This window comes from Squalius cephalus (assembly GCF_949319135.1).
Source record: "Squalius cephalus genome assembly, chromosome: 23".
Taxonomy (NCBI): domain Eukaryota; kingdom Metazoa; phylum Chordata; class Actinopteri; order Cypriniformes; family Leuciscidae; genus Squalius; species Squalius cephalus.
The window spans coordinates 14,441,228-14,464,473 of NC_137144.1; the positions used below are offsets into that span (position 1 = coordinate 14,441,228).

Here is a 23,246-nt window from a genome sequence, read left to right on the forward strand (position 1 = left end):
AACGTTTTTCATCTAATACTTTTATTTTATTTCAACTTTATTTTCAAAAATATTTTAATAGTTTTAACAACAACAATGCCTAGCCTACTGCATAACAGGAATTCTCCGTGTAAGTCCACAGTGTTCACACTAGATGGAGCAATAAGATCATTCACAGCAGTGACTGTTGAACAGCTTGATCTCTTCAAACCAGCTGTCAAGCCACACTGAACTGATATTTATACAGTTTGCAGTGATCAGTCTGAACAGGATTTCTTTTCTTTTTTTTTTACAAATATTATATAGGCAAGCATTGCGCGCACCTTAAAAATAACAAATGCGCGTTACTTAAATGTCATAGTCTTTAAGGGGTTTCTAATTATTTGTTTTATTTTTTCTTAAACTTCTAATGCATTATTCGCAAATATATTGACTCCAGTTTGCCTCGATGTGGCCTGGGCCCCAGGGCGAAGAAAGCGTCGTCCAAATTGTCAGACCAATCATAACGGAGTGGGAGTATTTGCGCGAGAAATGATGCGCTCGTGCGCTCAGTCAGTGTGCCTCTCGCGCGCTGTCCCTCCCAGCAGCATCAAAGCAGCAGCGATCAGCGCGCGACCACAGCTCAGGCACCTGCAGGTATGAATGGATCCAAAATGTTATTTCTTTAAATCTGCCAAAGCAATATAGCGAGTTGTGCTGTTCTGTTACCTAATATGGCATTTTCTATGTGTTTAATTGTTGCAGTGCTGTTTTGGTGCAACTATGATGTGCTGAAATGTTTCGTGGTGATGCTGATTGCATTTAATCTATAGCAATTATTCGAGATGAGAAAACCTGACAGTATGTTTTTCTGCCGGTTAAGATGTTTAAAAGTTTCATGCAGTACCAACAGTATGTGGAAAGCTTTTTTTTTTTTCATTCCTAAAGAGGGACGCTGACATCATGCCTTTTTAATGAGTTCTAATGCAACAATGTTGACCGTGTGCTCTATTCGTTCACATTTATTAACTAATAATAATAATAATCTAAATTATACTTGATAGGGTTGAATATATTAACCATACATTGTACAGTGGATTTTAGCTACTTAAAGAGACAGTTCACTCACAAAAAAGGACATTCTCACCCTCACCCTTCAAACCTGTATGACTTTTCTTCTTCTGTGGAGCACAAAAAAAGAGTCACATTCACATTCATGATATGGAAAAAAGATGCATTGAAAGCGACAGCTGACTGAGACTGTCAGTCTCCAGCCATCTCCATTTGTGGTCTATAGAAGAAATAAATTGGTTTGTAATGACATGAGGGTCACTTTGTTGGTGAACTGTCCCTTTTAGAGTTTTATTTGACTGAAGGAATCATAAACTTATTCTGCAATGATGGTTTTGCCTTATGTCTTCTACTGCTCTTTATCGGGATCGATTTCCGGCAGCATTTGTTGAGCACATTGGCTCACTTGTTGTATAAAGATATTCAAAACGAAAGTGTAAAACAGTCTAATTATGTTTGCATATTATTCATGCATGCTTTAGAAGTCGATTGCCAGATCAGATGTGTTTAGCAAATACACAAACGCACTGATCGCTCTCCATTTTCACACTTAGAGCCTCCTTGCTGTGCAGTGCATATGTGTGTTCTGAAAAAAAAAAAAAATGTGCCCAATCTTTGCTGATGAAGGCATATTCCTCTGCTGTTCCCTCTCACACAGGGTTCTAATGGTCTGTGACCTCTGTAATTGAGGAGCTAGCAACTATGTGATTGCCTCATATTCCATCATCGCCCTTCTTCATTTTCCCCAAAAACCTCCAGGCGACTCCAATGGTCTCCTTGTCTTCGGATTCCATTATCCGGTACGCAGTTGCTCCGGTGAGGGGCACTGATGACCCCTTTTGGTTATTGCGCTCCGTCCCAGCTGGCTTCCCACCTTTGTAACTGCATCCCCACTGCTGCTTGTGCATCTGGATCCACTTTATGTCGCCATGTTGAGTGCCTTTGAATGGTATGGCTGTCTTCTTCTTCTGACGGGGATGACAAGATCCGTCGGCCAGCGTACGGATCCACTAACGCCCCCCGCCCCCGAATATGCCCACTCTATACGACTGGATGGTGACATCATCCTGGGGGGCCTCTTCCCGGTGCACGCTCGGGGCGAACGTGGCGCCCCTTGCGGGGAACTGAAGAAAGAGAAGGGTATTCATCGGTTAGAGGCCATGCTCTTCGCCATCGATCTCATCAACAAAGACCCCGACCTGCTGCCCAACGTGACCCTGGGGGCGCGCATATTGGACACCTGCTCGCGCGACACCTACGCCCTGGAACAGTCGCTTACCTTCGTGCAGGCGCTCATCGAGCGAGATTCTACCGACGTGCGATGCGCAAGTGGCGAGCAGCCGATCTTCGCCAAGCCGGACAAGATCATCGGTGTGATCGGTGCAGCAGCTAGTTCTGTCTCCATCATGGTGGCCAACATCCTACGCCTGTTTAAGGTAATTTCTGTCATTGCTACACTATTGGTTGGTGGATTTGCTACGGGACCCACAAAACAAGAGGTAAACCGTGTTTAATGTAGTTTTGGGTGTATTTTCTTCTACTTTGCAAAGCTTTAGTCATGGTTCTCAAGGCATGTCACACACCTGTCCATGCTAGCTTTTGCTTAATATGGCATAGTTTCAAAGATTTGAGGGATGAATTTGCTCCAAAATGCCGCAAAGTTTGATTGGATGCGCAACCTTTGACATCGACAACAATAGATATGGGAAATGTTTAGGGATGCACGATATATCAGCACTCTGTAAAATTTCTGAGTGAAAACTGTTTTGAAATAAAACCTAGTTTTTTCTTTTCAGTGCACTAGAGGTAGGCCGTATATATCAGGTTTGACCCATAAACCCATTGATTGGTTTTTGGCTTGTTTTCCCACTTTTGTAGTTATTAGTATCGGCCTAATACATGGCCGATAATCAGTCTACCTCTAATTAGTGCCATATCGGTAAGTGGTCGATATTACACATTTTATGTTAAAATGATCAGTTTCAGCTGATATTGGATATTTAATTGAAATTAACACCTTTGCGCTCATCTAACACTTATTTAAAGTTAATCTTTAAAAACACTAATAATTCAGTAATACTGTTGAATCTAATCTTCAGCAAATCTCAAAACAAATATGTAGCATTTTTAGTGTTTTATTTTAAGTGCATAGTATAGAATTTTTATATCAGCCTTTTATCGGTTATCGTAAATAATTAGAAGCTTATCTGTATTTTAATATCAGTGCATCCAAGTTACTTTTTTAAAAGTTCATCATAAGTGTATTTACATTTCCCACTTTACCTTGCATGATTGATTATATGGCTGGTTACTTTTTATAATTTGAATTTAGCTTTGTTTTTGCCCTGCTATAAACATGAAATAAAGAAATAGTAATTTCTTCTATCTCACAGAGTGATTCAGATGCATGCTCAGAGGAATTCATCGCACACACTTTTTGACAGCACTGTACTGACTTTTCGTGGATGTAGTAGCCTGTAATAGAATCTGTTTTGAGGGCTAATCAATAATCACTCGAGTCTCTTAAGCAGTAAACAGGGACTACTAATGATTATATATGAACAGAAATTTGTCAGACTTTTCAGAATCATCTCCAATAGCGTTGAACCACTGGATCTGTAGATTAAATATTTTTCCGGATTGTCCTAAACGGATTAATTTGCTGTTATCTGGTGTTTATGCTGTGCAAAAAAAAATTCTCCCTTTGAGTCACAAAAATACTGCCACTGGGTGTTTCATGTCTCATTAATAATTGACTGTCTGTTATAGATACTAAATATAGCTGGCTTGTAATTGGATCAAATAATGGGTGTCATGTTTTTCTGAAGAAAGCATTCACCTTTTCATCTGCAGAAAAGATTAGACACACCGTGACTTCATCTGCAGTAGAGATTATGAAAATAGAACCACAGAAATGTTTGGAGAGGGAAGGTGTGATTTGGGATGCGGTTGAAAGCCTTGTTTTCACTATTTATGGAGCATATTGTTAATCTGAGTTTGTGTCTATCATATGCAAAAGATTTGATCTGCATTGCAGTGTAACCAGTGTTGAAACTCGCCATGGACTTCAGAAGAAGTGAGATGTCTGGCTGTTTACTTGTATTGAGCTTGTTGATTCGCTACTGCATTGTTCTTCACCTTGTGCATCAATCATTTAAATCAGATATCGATTGTGGATTTTTCTTTCATTTGTTTCTTTGTACAGTCGCAAGCTTTCATGGATCAATTTAAGCTGAGGCAGTAGATGCTTGATTCCCTTTGCTGTTTTTGAAATTTTAGAGTGTCCCCGACTACGTAGAAAACATGTTATTGGATTACTTACCCTGAAATTCCGTCGTAGAGTCTTTTCTGTTTCCTTTGCTCCTTCCTCTCATTGATCTGCTGAGACTGGACATTTGAAAGTGATATGTGTCTGGTCTCAAAACAGGATGTATTTGGGGAAGTCATTGAGTTTGTTTCTGCATTGGATTTACTGTAGCTCAAGGCTAGCAATTAGCTTAGTAAGAGAAAGTTAAGTAGATGTATCATGAACCGCATATGATCCGTAATCTAATGCATTGACTTTTTGAAGAAATTTCTGTCAGGATGCGATTCATTTTGCGCAATCCAATCATCACTGCGCAACCAGCACAGTTAGCTAACCTCTTGCTAGCTAATGTTTGCTAACAGCCGACTAATCTATTATATGTCTAATGTCTTAAAGACATTTAAACAAAATGCTAAAGGTATATTTTTTAGGTATATTTGTGAAGTGTAGCTAAATGTTTATGATGAAGTGATGATGCTATGGCTAATGTTTTTCCCGATGTAGCCTTATGTTGCTATGCTAACCTCTGATGAGATTGATTTTTGTTTGCTAGCATCTATTTAGCGCATTCTGGCTAACTTTTTGGTCTCTTGAATGTTTGAAATTGCTGTTAATACATTCGATTTGTTATTTGTTTCAAAAGTGAAGAGTTTAGCCAATCATAATGAAGTTCTTTTGCATAGTCTTAAAGGTACAGTAGCACAAACAACTTGTTCAGTTCTGAAGATGTGGTCACATAATGTTGTTTGCAATAGGAATCCATGTGATCAGGATTGTGAGGGCGAAGGATTTACCCAAACAGATTTTGCATCAGGTTAGCAATCAAGTTGGTCACACATTTGTCACACAAACAAATGTGTGCTGCTTAGTTTGAAAGTGACTTCTGTGTGAATGTTGCCTTTTACATCACAACACTATTGAAAATAGACATTTTTTCCTTGTGTAAATTTGCTGCAATTTCACTAATATCTCAGAGAGAGTGGAAAATGGTCATGTTACTCTAAATTGCGACTGTTTTTGGTCAAAAAAGTCTTAATAACATTTTCAATGGACTTAAACGGCTAAGTGTAGAATATGGCCTCTTCAAACTTCTGCAGTGCTTCACATCACATGAAGTCAAAAATGTGTCCTACATCATGAATTAAAAAATAGTTGAGGTTAAGATGGGACCCACATCTCCCTTACACTTAAACAGTTGTCCAAACTGCAATTGAGCTCAGCAGTGGAGCACTTTATCACAGTCAGGTAAATGGGAAGTTAAGAGTCACACTGTCTACATGTATATTTAAGTAGTTCATCCACTCAGAAGTGTGAAATATATTCATGCATATTTCATGAAGGGTAAGAATAATGGAGACATCCAGTTCATCCAGTTCAGAAAATGACTTTATTGGTCACCATAGTGGCAGAATGTGTCGGGGCAGAGGCAATGCTTGCCTTATTCATCTAACTTGTGATGCAGACGTAAGACTTAAAACACAGTGACCGCCACGCGCCTGAGATCATATAGTAGTACAGACAGAGGGGATGATGAAGGGTGTGTGTTCAATAGAAAAAAAACAAATTGCTTGAAGTGAAGACATTTGATGCATTTATTGGATTTTGAAACGTGGGAATGCTGTTTGGATGTACTTGTTTGTTTTCCTTTGTTTACCACTGTTGTTTAATCATGTAGAAGCTACCCACTTTGTCTTGTCTTATCTGTTTTTTTTTTCTTTCTTTCATTTCATTTTTATTAGATTTTTTCCAATTCAAAAAGTAATGGCTTTAACTAATAAGGTGCCTTGAAGCTATTGCTTCAAACTTGAATGATCTGGCTAATAAATAATGCAATAAAATAACTTATTTCTCACTGAATAAATTATCTGAAAATTGGAATTTCACTCGAAAAATTAAAACCTTACTCTGAAAACAAAGCAATCAGTTTGTAGAATGAAACATGAATACGGATGTGGGAGTGTGTAAATGTATATTTTTCTATTCAAGAAATAATGGCTTTATTAATAAGGTCCCCTGAAGCAGTTGCTTCATACTTAAATGATCTGAATCAATAAATAATGCAATAAAATATATGCTTTCTCACAGTGTAAATTGCCTGAAAAGTGCCATTTCAATCAGAAATACAAATGAAAATCCCTGTAAATATATGTTTTTAAAAATAAAGCAATCTGTGAACCATGAATGAAGTATGAATGTGCATATGTGTAAATTGGCCTGATATGTTTGGCATTCAGGGTATGATTGCCACCTCCAGGTCCCCATTATGGCATTAGGTTAAGTTAAGCGTCGCATCAGTCTTAATCAATACACAGCCTTAGCACAATCTGAGAAACGGAGGAGGGAAGATTTTCTTTCACAGTCGAGGCTGTGAAAATAAACATCTGTGTTTTCATGCCAGCCTCCTACGCCAACTCTCTTATACTGAGAAGAAAACTGGCCAGTGCACTGGTGTGACTGTCACCCTGTATTGACTCAGTGAAGAGATATGAGTGGGGTCCGTCCACCTGAGGGTATATGTTTTAGCACAAGACAGGAAATGAGGTCATAGAGCGTGAAGCTTGGAAATAGGGCTGCATGTTTCTTGAATGTGGAAATTGTCATACTGTACACTTTAAAAAAATTTGATCAATAAGTTGTGACGACATATGTTTTTACATTGCTTTAAATCATCCAAATAAGTTAAGCAATTTTCAACTTTTTTTATAAGTTATACAGGATTCAACTCATTCAAGTCTTATTATCATTCAAAAATAACTTAAACATCCAAGTTGATTGTAGTTAAAAATTTAAGGCAGCAACTTTTTCAGTTCAGTTTCGATTCAGTTGTGATGTTACAGTGTATTGAGTATTTTCATACAATGTGTTTTGCGCTTTATAGATTCAGTTGTGATATACAGTGAATTCTGAGTATTAGTATGTTTTACACTGTAGATTCAGTTGCGATGTTACAGTGAATTGAGTATTTTTCGTACAATCTTCTGTCCACATCAGAGGAAGAATGCACCATTCGGATCCTCATTCGAATCTTTTTTTAAACTAACCCCATTCTGATCAAGATATTTGGTTGCTGTACCAATCATGTGACTTGCTGATGTCACCACAAGAACACGCACAGTCCCAAACCCTTTGCTACATTAGCATACCATACAGTGAAAAAAGACATCCATTTCATGATTTTTAAGACCCCAGTCACTGTCTATAATATATAATAAAAATAAATCTGATTTATGTGTTGCTTGCAAAAATTAATAACTGAACATCACAACTAAATCTAAAGCACAAAACATATTGGACAAAAACACTCAAAATTCACTGTAACATCACAACTGAATCTGCAGCTCAAAACATACATTGTTCATTGTAGTCCGATTTCCAAACAAATCATTTTCAGTCGGTTTATTTTCAGTGCATCAAAAATATTAATTTAAAATATTAAATTACTTTTGAAATTTTGGTTTTCATTGAATCAGAGATGTACAGAGTGACCATTGTAGTCTAACAATTGACTATTTTAGTGAATCAAAAACACACAGTGAGTTCGATTCATGAACACATGACTTTTGAGACGGTGCTTTTTATTGAATCAAAAACATATTGGGCTACCAATGTATGAAAATTCCTGTTCAAATGACACTTATGAGCCGCTACTTGAATCAAAAACATACTGCACAACCAATGTCTGATTCCTGATCAGTCTGATTCCTTAACGAAAGACGTTTAAGGGTTGGGTGTTTTTAGTGAATTCAACACAAACTACAGCTTGAGATTAAAATAATTAATTCAGTTATTGAATTGTATTATGCTGTCTCTAAAAAGGCTGTGGAAAGTTGTCTGTTTAAACTATTTTTGCAAGAATTTTATTACGTATTCATTTTTTTTTTCACTTGGCATTGGAATTTCATTCATTTTTTCTTAATATTTCTTCCTCAAAAGTGCTAAAATAATCTTTAGTAGAAACCATTTTTATGAGGAATCAGAACTGAAATCATTAAACCGGCTTAAAGTGCTGCATAAATGCATCCATGGATACTGTTTTGCACCTGGACCTGAATGAAACACGTTTAGATGCTATTTATATGCCTGTTTTGTGTGCTATTCTTGAAACTTGCTATTCTGTGGTTTATGCAGTTCTATCTTCAGCTTGTAGATTTCCTAAACTGCAGACTATCAATGTTTTTAGGCCTCTGTTCCGCTCTGCTCTCAGCCCCAAAATGCACTTTATGCAATATTCTGTACTGTAAAACATCCACATCATCAAATTGCTGATTACACCACCGTAATTGGGCTAATCAACAGCCGTTACGAACCTCCGCGGAGAAATAAGCGAGAAAAAAGCCACTTTGAAAGTAATATCCTTGCAAATTTGGTGTTTGCAAACTGTTGCGAACCTCTAGGAAAGTATCCCTTAGAGTTTTCACACTGGTTGCATCAAGTTCACGTGAATTTAAGGATAGGACAAGAAAAACGCTGAAGGGCGTATTCACTAAATGCTGCAGTATTTCAACAACCTGCATCTTATTAGGCTCATTACAGATTGTGCTGTTTTCAAAACTCAATGCTATTTGTTGTAATTAACGTTTTACTGTTACTGTGTCCTGAAACCAGATGGTAAACCGAATTTCATTTGGATTTAGATGATCACAGCATCACTTATTCATCAAGTAGTGATCAAATGATGGAGACGAGCATTATAAATTGTCATAAATCCAGACTTGTAGTGCATAGTGCACGTATTTCGCCATTTTAAAGAGCCCGGATTGCAGTGAAGCGTAACTGCAGTCCGAGTAAAGTATGCCACATATCTTGTGCATCTTCCACATCCAAGAGTTCAGAACAAACCTGAAAGCTCTTTGTCAGTTTGTTTGAACAGTTAATACCACTCTTTTAGTGATTTTTTTGCTTGTTATGGAATATATATGGAGTATAACCAGAGTCCCCCTGTAGTCAATAATTTGATCCCTTAAAACTCTTCTTTGATCACCAAAATTACATATGTAGAGGTATTTTTTCATGTGAAAAAAAATTCTTCATGCCTTAAAATAGCTTGAATGTAACTCTACACCCTTGCTTCATTTAGTATGCGCAGATTCACGAATATGTAAATTATCCCCGCCTCCACTCATTCACCTCAGCTCAGAGATTTACTCAGCCAACTAACTGAGGTAAACGCTGCAATAGTATTGCTCTCTACAACGTCGGACATAACGGTAATTAACATGATTAGCATTTTGCTTGACTATGAAATCAAACAGCTAATAATGTGTTACACAAACCATGTTCCCGTTCACCATCTCAGAATCATATAGTTCATCATAACGATATGCATCATACATCTGCTATATTGCTAAATCTACCCGATTTTTCATATCAACAGAAAAATATACTAGGACAACATGTCTTCTCTCGAGATATGATATGCTAAAGCCTGACGGCTCGTTGACGTGATTGGTTACAAGGTAGTTTGCGACGTCAGAAACACCAGCGATTTCAAACCGTGTTTTTGAGACTCTTCGGTTCACTGCAGTTTTAAAGAGAAAACACTCAGCAATGGTGTGGAATTATGAATTTGCTCTTAGTTTGTCTTAAAGCATATTAAAAACACCACATAGACATATAAACAACATTAAAAACTTGATTTTCACCATAGGAGGAATTTAAAGCTGCAGTCCGTAACTTTTTTTGTGTTTAAAATGTACAACATTTATATAATGAGCGAGTGCATCATGAATACATTTTACAAACCGTGCTTTTGTCTGATCCTGAATCACTACGGTCCACCTTTAATAAGTGTTTATATTGGGACAGTTTTAGATTGGTACGGGTCGTACCACTGCGAAGTAGCACAGTTCCTGCTTGTCTTGTCATTGACACAAACAGAGAGAAGTTGCTCAGGCTACAATATTCTTCCACAAGACGCACACAGTTCTGTTTATTAACTGATAGAGCGCCAAAAGTTACGGACTGCAGCTTTAATTATAAAATGGATAAATTTGCAATTTTTAAAGTAAATCTGTGAGTGACTTATGTATAGTTCTCCTTGTACATTGAGAAATTGTTTTAACATAATAAATTGTACACCTTTAATAGAAACTTTAGTGTATTTTTAGTATAGGTGCTTGTATCCTCATGAATTATACACAACTGAATTAATTGCCTTTGAATTAGTGCCACATAATGTAATGCTGCAAACTGAGGAACATTAAATATTTAGGAAACAGCAATAAGAGTGTCAATAAGAGTGTCAGAGTGCTTCTGCTAATTGGTCTTTTTTTAGATTGTTTACCTGCATATTATCAAGCCTATATGCACTAAATGTCACAACTCTTTCATAATATGAATATGTTGATTTGATCAATGTAAATCTAGCTTTTGTTGTCATATCCATACTAAATCATTCACTAAATCGTTTGTCAGAAGTGACTAAGTCCCACAGCTCAACCAATATTGCTTCCTCCGGCAGGCCTTGTTATTTCAGGTCAGTATTAAAAAGACTTCAACATGAGGTCTAAACAACTAAACCGTTCATTAGAGAAACAACACATTATCTAAAAATGAATCATCCTATGAATCATGCCTTATTGTCCCAAAGTCATCCCTAAAACTTGTTTCTAGCCTCAGTGATTTTAACAATAACAATTTCATTGTATTATTTGTGTACATATGTAATCCAATATGAGTTTTAGGTGAAGTACCCTGATGATTCCACTGCCTATCTATCTATCTATCTATCTATCTATCTATCTATCTATCTATCTATCTATCTATCTATCTATCTATCTATCTATCTATCTATCTATCTATCTATCTATCTATCTATCTATCTATCTCTTTTTGATTGATTCATTAAAAAGAACTGGTTCATAAGAGTCATTTTTGGTTATACTTTATTTCAGTAGTTCACTAGACATTCTACTACTAACTATAAGTAACTTTGCAACTTTGCAACAGCATGTAAACCCTACACTGTTAGAAAAATCTGTAGAAATTACAGTATTACTGGCAGCTACTTGCCAGTAACTTACTGTAGATTTAAATTGATGTTATTTACTGGCAACAATTTGTTCAAAATTAAATGAACATTAAACATTAACAAGTCTTTATCTTTACAGAATAAAACTAAAATAACATCCTCATGCAAAGCATTCTGGGAACCAAAATCTGAAGGAAAAAAACAGAAAAAGGTTGATGAAGATTTCTGGTTCCCAGAATGCTTTGCATTAGATTGTTATTTTATAATTGTATTCTTTAAAGACAAAGACTTGTTAATGTTTAATGTTCATTTAACTTTGAACAAACTGTTGCCAGTAAATAACATAAATTTAAATCTACAGTAAGTTACTGGCAAACAGCTGCAAAAACTACAGCAAATTTTTTACAGTGTAATGCTTAAAATAATGAATTGGTTTGAGTAGGGCAAACTTAAATTAACTTTTATGAGTATTAAGAACTTTCTTTTTCTTTTGAGTTCATAAATCTGACACAATTTAAGTAATCTGAATTGTTTCATTGTTTTGAGCTTAATGAACTTGTTTCTTCCATTTAGAGGAACTTAAATATAACTAAAACTGGGCTGAGGAGTTCTATTTCCCAGCATACTTTGCCATGGCACTTAAAAGTTAGAGTAAATGCTAAAATTAAGAGTTACAGAATGTTTTTGTGTGTATGTGTGTGTAAGATTAATGTTAAGTACGAGATCTAGTAGTGTTTAATATTTCACGATGCTAATTTAGAAGAGTTATGTTGGGTTTTTGGGAGGGTTACCATCATGGTGACAACTGGAGCATGAGCTTAGTGTGAGAACAGGTGGAAGTTAAAAGTTCTGTATTGCCTTTCTCATTCAGCAATTGCTATACTAATCAAAGCATTGTGTTACCAATTAGCATTTATGTTAGCATGTTAGAATTTACTGAATTAGTTATAGCTAGTTAGGTTTCAACTAGGTTTCAATTTGAGATTACATGATAATTTTAAGTTAAATGCACAAGTTAGCTTACTCTAATATTTCAAGTTAAGAGTAATTAACAAGAGTACAAAATAAAAATCGTATAGTTCTGCTTACTTACACTTTAAATTTCTTAACTCAAGATTTTTGATGTAACTGATCACCTTAATTGAACTTATTTGGGTTTTTGTAACTACATGTCAACTAACTCTCAGAGTATAAGCAGACTATTAGGGTTTGGGTTAAAATAAAAAGTTGACTTGCTTGCAAAGTTACTTAGTTAATGTTTGTTGTGTGATCATCAAAATAAAGTGTTAGCAGACAGCCTACTAATACTCTAATGAGTTGATATGTAGTTGCAAAGTTACTTATCGTCAGTAGAATGTCTAAAGTAGAATATAGAAATAAAGTGTTGCCTCATATATTTTTTTTAGCAAATCATATATCACGGCTCGTACAGTGTTTATCATTGCGTGCATGAAATACCTGCAAGCACAAGATGATATTTGCAGAACCACACATGGATTAAGTCAAAATTCACTCCAAACTTAAGTTATTGTCGCAGTTTTTAATTTATTAATTTATTTGATCAGGCTAGTGACCATTTTAATCGCAGCATGTAATACTGCGGGGGAGTGGTCAGGGAAACCTGTTATATTACAGATATAATTTCTGCAATATTGGCTCTTTAGGGGTGCTTCCTCCTTTATTACTGCTGTCGATTATTTAACAAGTGAACTTGTGATTTAGCACCAATTATTATGGATCATTAATTCTTTTGAGAGTAATTGGTCATTTTGGTGGGACTGCAGTTTTTAGAATAGAAACCAGCAGTAGGTACTAATGAAATGAAAATCAGATCCAGCATTGGATTCTCTACAGGGACATTCCCCTTTCAAGAACTGGGATTTGAAATGGATCCACTCTGTGGCTTTCATTTCGGCCGTTGGCAGGATAGGTATGAACTAGTATGTTCAAATAGCCTGTTTAATCAACAATTCATTACTTGTACCTAGTTATGATGCAATTTCTTCACATGAATGCTGCAGTTAATGAGGACTTATGCTTTTTCAAATTTTCAGCTTTCTTTAGTGTGATGTTGCTGTTTGAGCATTGAAAAGGTCTACAAAGTTACAAAGCACAAAGTCACTCCAAAGGGAGTTATATCAGTGGAGTTATTATCAGAGGAGTTATTATATATCAGTGTGCACTGTTTCTGAACTCCCTGAAACGCCTCGATTGTAGCCTTGAGTTTTTTTCCAGGAACGTACACATCACAAAATTCTTCATTGAAATAATTCCCAATATATACGCCAAAAAGGGGAGTGGTCTGGTTGAGTTGCGCTTGCAATGTGGTGAAACCCTCGGTTATGGTATTGACGAGGCATTCGCCAAACACGTTCTAAGCAGTTGACCTATCAGAATAAACTGGTCCAGCCGACCAATCAGAGCACATTGTGCTTTTTGGAGGGAGAGGCTTCATAGAGACTGGAACTAAACAGAGCGTTATTGACAGACTGGGAAAAGAGGTGCTGCAACATTGTAAAATATCTTGAAAAATAATGTTTGTTTTTTTACATTCAAGCATGAAACCCTATTCTAGTAGTCCCTAATCAAAATCAAGACTTTATAAAAGGGTATAATATGGCCTTTTTAATGTGTATCTCTCATCTGTTATCTTGTGTAAATAGTCTTAAACACCTTTGAAAAGCATAATGTTATGGTATGGATCTGATAGTGCTGTTTAGTACTCCTGTAACGGGTCAAACTCCTTTAGTGTAATGTTTGGATTAGGATGCCAAATTAATTACAATCCCATAGCGATCTCTCTCTTCATACGTCTCCCGAGGCCCCATTAATGAGAGTTCTCGCCTCTAATCAGTCAAGCACACCCAAACATATGATAGCAGTTGAAAAAAACCTCACCCTCGATGACGAGAGCATCTTCACCCCCTCCTACCTCTTCTCCACATACACTCACTCGCTCCGATCGATCTCTCCTGTGGTTGAGCATCCATATGTATGAAAAGGATCCCACAAGTGGACGCAGTCGATTGAACTCCTGCATTCCTGCAAGTACTGCCGTTTTCAGATAAGCCACTGCAGCTAGAACCAATATTCCTAGTTTTTTTGCAAACATATTAAATAAAGGTGCCAATCAGATCAGAAACATAATGAAAATGTAAATGTAAATACATTAGGTTAGCTTCTCTTCACCTGCATAGCAAAAACTGAATTATTTGAGTTTCCTAACTTTTTCTAGCTCTTACCTAACTTTTACACTCTTTCTCAATTCCATTAGATTGATTATATATATATATATATATATATATATATATATATATATATGTGTGTGTGTGTATATTTATATATATATATATGTGTATATTTATATATATTTATATATATATATATGTGTGTGTATATATATATATATTTATTTATATATATATATATATGTGTGTATATATATATATATATATATATATATATATGTGTATATTTATATATATATATATATATATATAAACTAAAAAATATATTGTTTTTTTATCATGTATGTAAATTAGATTTTATGTATAATATTTAAATTAATTAATAATAATATAATATATATAATAATTTTTTTAGTTATTTTAACTTTACTTGCAAGAAAACACCATTAAGCTCATGCTCATTTTTAAATCAAAAGTGAGAGATTTTGAACTTATTTCAAAATCAGTTCCATATTAAACATTTTCTGGGCCCTGCTATCCACATTAATCTAATTTGTGTTTATATCTGAATCTCCTAAGGAATTTTAATGTAAGCTTATGAAAAAAAAAACAAAAAAAAAAAACATTGCCTGAGAGCTTCATTATATCTCCTGATATATGATGGAGCAACCTCTGGTGACAGAATAGGGTGCAATTTCCCCCCCATCCGCTTTATCCATCAGTACATAGTTAGCTTATTTTAAAAAAATATATTGAAAAAAGTAGTTAAATTGCTCCCCAACACAGCTACTAACAATACAGCACTACAGCTGTTCTGTAATATACAGCAATAGTCTCTCCACTCCTGCCGTGTCTGGTTTGATTTGGAGAGATCTTACTGCCTCTCAGTCCATTATACGTCCTGATGGGAAGTGAATTATCTGAAGTGTTTGCTTATGGAGAACAGGGTGTGAATGAGGGATTAGCCGAGCACAAATGAGGTCTGAAATTCAATTTTAAAGAACATAGTCCGTTTCATGCTTCTCATCACTTCTGATGCTTTTCGTCCTTGCAGCTGAGGCGTGCAGTGAGTTTAGCAAACATCCTTTTTTACTTAAGAGGAAATGAACAGTCATGCATACTTCATAGTAATATGCACAAGGAGGAACTAATATGATACCAGTGGAGATATTTGTCGGATGAAACTATGTTAGCAAGCATGTTCAGGGCCAAAGTCTACTCATTCACAAACCTACAGTAGTAGCTATACCTACCTAGACAGAATTTTAAGGCAACATATGGGGCCACATATGGGGCCGGATCATTTCCATAATGACCAACGCAATCTACCAAGCGTCTGGTTTAAGACATGCTTTGTCTTGGGCTGTAAATAATGTCGCAAACACCGGCAAATTGACTAGCGCAAACCTTAGTAAATCACCTTGCGTGATTCATTTAAATACTCTCCTCCCATAAATTTTGCGTCTGAAAGGGAAACTCCTACAAATGCATATGCAATAAAGTCAGCCGCAAAAATAACCATGTCCACGCCTTCTCAGCGCTTATTTCACTGCGTGTCTTTAGTAAATCCTGACAGTAGTTTTTTAACGCCAAAAGAGGGTTTGCGCTAAATCTGGACCATAGACTATCTCCTCCTGATTTTTATTATTTATTATGTATTTTTATTTTAAGTGTATACTGCATGTACTGTATCTTTCAGAGAAGGCGGCGATCCCAGAATGCATTGGGTCAAACTTATGGCCCATATATACTTCAATCGAAATTGAAGAACAAACCAGTGCGACGTCATTTTAAACAAAATCAGGCCAAACAAAGTTCGCTCCGGCTGGTAAACACCTTTGAATTACCATTGGTCCATGGCGATGATGTAATAAGTAGGCGTGGCTCTCAGACTCCACCTTCTTTGAAGGGAAAATCTTCTCTGGTTCATTTCTTCTGTTCAGTCCATCGAGGTCAGACACGAGTAAAACACACTGGAGAGCTGCTGTATAAGAAATTGAAGATGAAATTCAAATCGAAAGCGACACTGAGACTTTTTTTTCAATGTTTAACACTGTAATATTACTTCAAGCAATCGATTGTATAAAGTGCTAAATAAACAAAATTCTGAGGCAATAAATACTACATTATATGGACATTAAGATAGCATTCTATGCACATGTCGTGTGTACTTAGCAACATGCTAACGTCAAACGCCATAGAGTGCAAAAGTCGTGTTCTGGAAGTGAAATTCCCATAAATTTTCAGTAGCACCTCACTGCAGTACACGAGATCCAGGGGGGTGGAGTTGGATCCAGATCTAAGGGGTGGAGATTGGTAGGTTTAGGGGTGGGTTTAGGGATCAGGAGGTGGAGATGGATCTGGATCCAACTCCTCCCCCTGGATTTCGTGTTCTCCAGTAAGGACCATCTCTATATTTTCTCCATAGAGGAATTGGTTTTTAATGATAATTTATAAACCAGGCCTACAGTGAGCTTTAAGGTTGTTAATCAATGGTATATGCTTTTGTTGTTGTCGTTAGTTCACATTATTTGAACTTTTTAAAATAATCACCTTTAACAGTGGAATTCCTGTTGAAAATCTCCCCCAATCAGAGAATCGAAACAAATTGCGTCCCATGAAGCGCTGAGAATGATGTGATAGTCTCCCTACGCTCTCAAACTACTTAAATATGTGTATATGTATGGATATATTTTCCCTCTCTGAATCCAAATAATCATGTATCTGTCTTTTTGTCTGATTTTCAAATGCTTTTTTGCTTTGCATGTTGTCATTTACTTTGTAGCTGTTTGGTTTGCTTTGGTTCATTGCTTATAACTCAAAAAAAAAATCCTATAGAAAAAATACTACCGGTACCAAGAGCGCTGAAAAAGTGGATGGGCTCCAATGCACTCTATTGGAATGAGTGGAGTCTGTGGTTTACATGTGATGTGTGGAGTTGCTGCATGGGTAGTGTTCCAGATCAGTTATTTATGAGGTTCCATTGCAGTTATGCTGTCTTTGGAGGCAGTAGACAGCAAATCAGCTCACTAGGTTTTGGAAAAGAGCTGTTTTATGATTTATTCTGTCATATTTTTTTGTCATTAGTGGTGTTTTAATGCCACATGCTAAGATGAGTGTACTTAAGCACTGCAACTTCATTATCAATTGACATGTAATGCATTTAACCATTCGTCATTGTCCTTTTAAAATCGAGAGTCAGAATTTTGTCTGCTTTAGCAAAATCGTGACACTATGAGGGATAGGTCTGTTGTTTATTTTTTTGTGTTTATGCAAATGAGAAGTTGCCCTTGCAGTCTGCTTAGTGTCAGGTGAATAGATCTGCATAATAAGTGTAATGAGGTAAAAGGTCAGCATCTGTCTCAGGCCCGCAGACTTACGCATGACTACACATCTTAATTTTGTTAGTGCCATTTGTCATCCAAGAAATCCTGCAAAATTAAGAAGTGAACTATAATATAATATAATATAATATAATATAATATAATATAATATAATTTTTACAATTTGTCACATTTTTATTAGCCTCAAAGTATTGGACACTTAAACCAGACCTGAAAATGTATGTCACTGCATTAACAAAATATTAAACCAAGTGGCATTTTTTTAATAGCACAAGCACTTCCACTAGAATCAACTTGGTTAAAAGTAATTGACAAAATGACCTAGAAAAGTGTGATTTGTGTCTCCAAAAGGGCTCAAAATACTCCAAAATACTTTATGGGTCCCTGTTTGTGCTATACAGAATTGGTATGCTTGTGGCTGCTTGAACATTGTGTGTATGTGTGTGTGTAGAGAGAGAGAGAGGTCTCCTTTAGTTCTTGACATTGAATTCCAAGGTGTTTGATCCCGACTTGCTCCCAAGCAATATCACACTCAGCATGCAGCCTGCCATGTCCACAACTTATCAGATCTATAGCGTTAGTTTATATGTGCGCTTCACACTGACCCTTTGAAAAACCATGGGACACCATTAAAATTCATACAACAGTGAATGTTGTGGTTTAACTGGCTCGCTCTCTCATGCCTTAATTTTTTCTCTGAAATGAGTAGTCTGTTACTCTCAATTTAATTTCCTGTGTAAAAGTCACTGCTGTGATGTTAGTGTGGCCATGCAGGGCTTACTGATCTTAACCCTTTGACGCGTACGATGATACGATCACACCGGTGTAACCAGTCTCGGCTGGTCCCTGGAGCGTACGACCACACCGGTGTGATTAGAACGTTCAGTGCATCATACAGACTATATAAATGACTTGTTTTATTCATATCAGATACACATTGTGTAGGTATTAGGTACACCGTAAAAAGTGATCAATTGACTTAACTTAAAAAAGTGAGGAAACCCATTTTTACACATGAAGTTTATTACTTAATAATTTAAAGGCAATGGGTTTCCTCACTTTTTTTAAGTTAAGTCAACTGATCATTTTTTACAGTGTAACTATAAAATGTACTCTATTCTTCTCCCACTTCACTGGCCACTTACTTTTATGTATTTTAGGAAAAGTTGACATGTTGTAAATCTGACAGATATGATTCTCTAAATTGCGGTGCAAACATGGTGGTGCCCATTGCGCATTATAGATCAGCTAACATGATCATTATAAAGTTTATAATAATAATAAGGTGATAATTTCTAAAATAACGGTCACCTTAAAAAACTCACGCTGGGGGGTCAACTAGAATATTTAGAACTTACGTGTAAAAGGGTAAAATCAAAAATGCATATTCTGGTGTCTAAATATAGCTTCAATATAGCATGTTTTTTTAATAGTGTTACAGTAGCAGGCTGTTTACTTAGTCTCAGAGTGTGGAAAAGAGCAAAATGGGTGTGGACAACTAAATTATGATTTTTTTTTTGTGCAGGAAACTACTAACAATATAAGCAGTGATTGCTATTATCATCACTAAAAGCAGCCAATTTATTATTTTAACAAGAATAGCAAGGTTTACTGCTTAGCAGTTTAATCGTAATAAACTGAAAAAGACATTGAATGGAGCATTGACGTTCACAGTCGGTTGTATCTCAACAAGTGAAAATGAAACAGTTAGGTGTAAACCGGATGTGTATCAGTATATTGGATCCATGAATTCGCTCTTAAAGTGACAGCAGCCTAATAAACCTGATTTGACCTGTCTGTGTCAAATCAAACAAACTAGAAAATTACTTGCTGCTCTTGACTGGATAACTTTCTTTTTTTTAGCTTTAACCCTTGTGCATCCTTATGGACATTTTTGTCCTTTTCAGTATTGTTTTTAATGCTAAGTGCATAAAATTTGGCACAGCACAGGTGTGTATTTTTATTGGAATTTTACTATTTCACCACCATTTCCTTTAAAAAATCTATTTTGCACTAGGTTCACAAAATACTTCCTCTCAGCGCCTTTTGTATCTCAGGGCCATTTAACTATAAAATGATGCAATCTTTGTTAAGAGGCTTTCATTTTAATTTGTACAAATTTTTTTTGTCAGATGGTGCAATTTTTTCAGGTTTGTTTGGACAATAAAGCAAATACTCGCTTTATTCCTGTTTTCTGCTTCGGCATATTATAGAGCCAATTGGATAAATTATGCAATGGTAATTGTGTGCGTGTGTTGGTATGGATGTCAGAGTGTGGTTGGTGTGTGTGTTATAAAAAAAATATGTGTGAGTGTGCATGTGTGTGTTTGTAATATTGAGAGAGAAAAACTCAACTGCAAATAACAAATCCAATTACTGTGTGCACCAGTGGAGTTTTGCTGGCATCCAATGGGGAAAATCTGTTACTGCACCCAAACAAAATCTTACCGAAAGCTCATTTTCTGAGATATCAACCTCAAATTTGGAACACAACTTATTTAGATTTATGGCTCTGATTTTCTAGCCATTTTAGAGTTCAACTTGTTTCATAAAATATATATTTGACATAAAATAATGTTCATAAACTTAAACCTATATAACTTTTTTTTGGATTTACTTCAGCAATAATCTGCCAAGGGTCTTCTTTAAAATGATACCAAACTTAAGTCTGTGCTCCCAAGCTTCACATTTTTATGACAGTTTTTTGACACGGACATTTTTGTCCTTTTTTAATTGATGCACAAGGGTTAATAAATAATACATTTATATGTAATTCATACAGTGAAGACTATGCAGTACTTTATTTTTACATTTGATCATCCAATTACTGTTCTATTTCTAAATACATGTTAAATAAACCTATTGTACCTGAAAAACATAATTAGTTCAATTAATTTTTTTTTAATTGAATCTGTCATACTGAATTTGCTTCGTTGTTCTTATTTTTTATCTAAATTTTTTTAAATAAAATAACAAAATTAACTATATTGTGATATATATCCTGATAAACATTTTGGTCATATTGCGCAGCACATAAAAAATATATTTTCACCCCTTTTAAAGTGTCTCAGGCTTCACACAGTAGTAAAAGAGATTTTTTTAAAACTGACATCTAAATTCAAATGCGACTGAACAGGGCTTTTCATGAACAGGGCAATGAAAAGCCTTTTATGTAAGCTATATCTCACGACAGCCTTCTTTAGACAGGTTTTTTCACAAATGTTTAGTTTAAAGTCGATAAGTAAGCCTGAGCATTCAGACTGATCTGTGCCATTTTACAGTGTAAGGTCTGCTAAAAGAGAAATGGCCTGGAAGTGCAAGGTTGTCAGCCAAGTGACTTGTGATCGCACAGGGTTCATGGTTTCTTGCCTGTTGGGCGGTTTTTCAGAATTACTCTGCATTAGCGCCCTAAGGTCACATGGCCACGAATCTCTTTGGACTATCCCAGCAAACACGTTATTAAAAATGTGACAGCCACAGCAAGTTTAATTAATCAATCTCTGATACAGAGTTTTAGTAACTCGTTTAACGGAACGGATGCAGGTCATTGCTTGCAGCTCCCTGAAACTGGAATATATATATTCGGCTCGGCTTATGAGGTGGGATTCAGGTCTTCAGGGAAAGAAAAACTCAGAGCCCCATTCCTCATCATTAAGTTTTAAACAGTTCTGTCGAGTTCACCCAGGCTGACCGCTACAGTTAATCACTAGCTGGGGGTTTAACAAGGGACAGAGGAAAGACTTTCGGAGGAAACCAGAAGCCTTTAACTAGTGAAAGAGGCTGTTGCGACTGAATATCCAACCACAATGTGTCCAGATACTTTTTTACCAAGTGAATGACATTACTTTAATGTTTGTTTCTCATAATATACATTGCAGCATCACCTAATTTCTCAAAGACTCCTAAACGACTCATTCGAAGATTCAGTCTCTCTAAGCCCCGCCTTTCCAAGAGCTAGACTGCTCTGATTGGTCAGGCGGCCCAGTCGGTTGTGATTGGTCGACTGATTGCAGCGCATGTAGGAAAACAAAACATCCATTACCATAAATGAATTTCATAAATCCTCATCCTGGCGTCGGGGAATGATGCTGCACCAATCACATCGGGTTATCTGATATAGGCGGGCCAGAGGCGAGCTAAACAGATGATGACAGCGCTGTGATGTCAAAGTCATTAGTAAACATTGCAAGATGGCTATGGATGAACACCAGTTGTTTGAAATGGCTTTGGCTGCTACAATGAACGAGTTAGACTTGGCTTTTTATCTAAAAGAGGAACAGAAGACGGCGCTCGAATCGTTCCTTTGCAAGAAGGACGCTTTTGCTGTTTTGCCGACCGGATACGGCAAGAGTCTAATCTACCAGTTAGCCCCGCTGGTAGCCAAGCGTATGGGGCTTGTTGTGATTGGTCATAGTGTTATCCAATTGCATGCAGTGAGACTTTCAAATGCATGCTTGGTGCCGCCCCTCGAGCTGGGTGATTTTCATTAGTCGATGCCAGATCATTAATCTTTCAGATTTGGGTCTGGATTTCCAGGCTAGGCATAATGCTGATTGTCAAAAAATGTATTAAAAAACCCCTGAAATATGGGTTATATTGAGGCACTTAGAAATGGAAGTGAATGGGGTCAATCCATAAATGTTAAAATAATTTTTCAATAATATGTTAAATGTATCACCGTGCTCTGACATCTCATTGCAACTTTGCATTTATGAAAACACAGTTATTAATAAGTATTTCACTAACACCTTTTGCAGACTTTTGCTTTCTCATGCTAATAAGTGTAAGAAATGTGTTTAAAATGAACCACAGGTTTTGATTAAAGTGCAATGCCTTTCCCTGGCAGAGCTTTTTGAAGTTAAAAATAACTGGTGCGATGCAGAGGTGCAATATGCTGCCACACATTTTTTTTTGTAGCGTGTGAAGGGGAGCTGTTATTGCAAAGTGTTAATTAATTGGATCTTCAAACTGCCTGATTTAGAAGGCCTGAGGCAAGACTTCCCGTAAAGCTCACACTGCCATTGATGAAACATTGATTTAATGGACCACTTTTTATTCGAATACAGGATTATTCAGGAATATATAAAACCCTCTGGCTTAAACCTTCTATGTGACCTACCTTTTTTAAATGTAATGTAATAAGAAAAAGTTTGTTAAATGAATAAATGCAAATGCTAGTTTTATTTTACAAGGAGCAAGTCACCTCATGGGGGCGGCCATTTTGTGATCACATGACCAGATGTTTATAGCCCCTTTCGCACCACGTAATTCTAAAAACTTAGTTCTAGGAACTAGCCACCAGGGTGGTTCCCCGAGAACTAAATGTTCCCCTAGAGCCATCATCCTAGTTACATTCGCACCGGCAGTAGGAACTCTGAAGTGACGTAAGCCGTGCTTGTTGTTGACTT

At 36.3% G+C, this 23,246-nt stretch overlaps 1 protein-coding gene across 1 annotated transcript in view; it reads left to right on the forward strand.

Moving 5' to 3' along the window:
* The first annotated feature begins 536 nt into the window (after positions 1 to 536).
* Positions 537 to 23,246, forward strand: part of grm8b (glutamate receptor, metabotropic 8b) — a 172,859-nt gene continuing 150,149 nt past the window's right edge. Inside the window, exons 1-2 of the mRNA XM_079860209.1 lie at positions 537 to 615; positions 1,688 to 2,465. Of these exons, the coding sequence (XP_079716335.1) occupies positions 1,959 to 2,465 (507 nt within the window). The 5' untranslated portion in view covers positions 537 to 615; positions 1,688 to 1,958. The remainder of the gene's footprint in view (positions 616 to 1,687; positions 2,466 to 23,246) is intronic.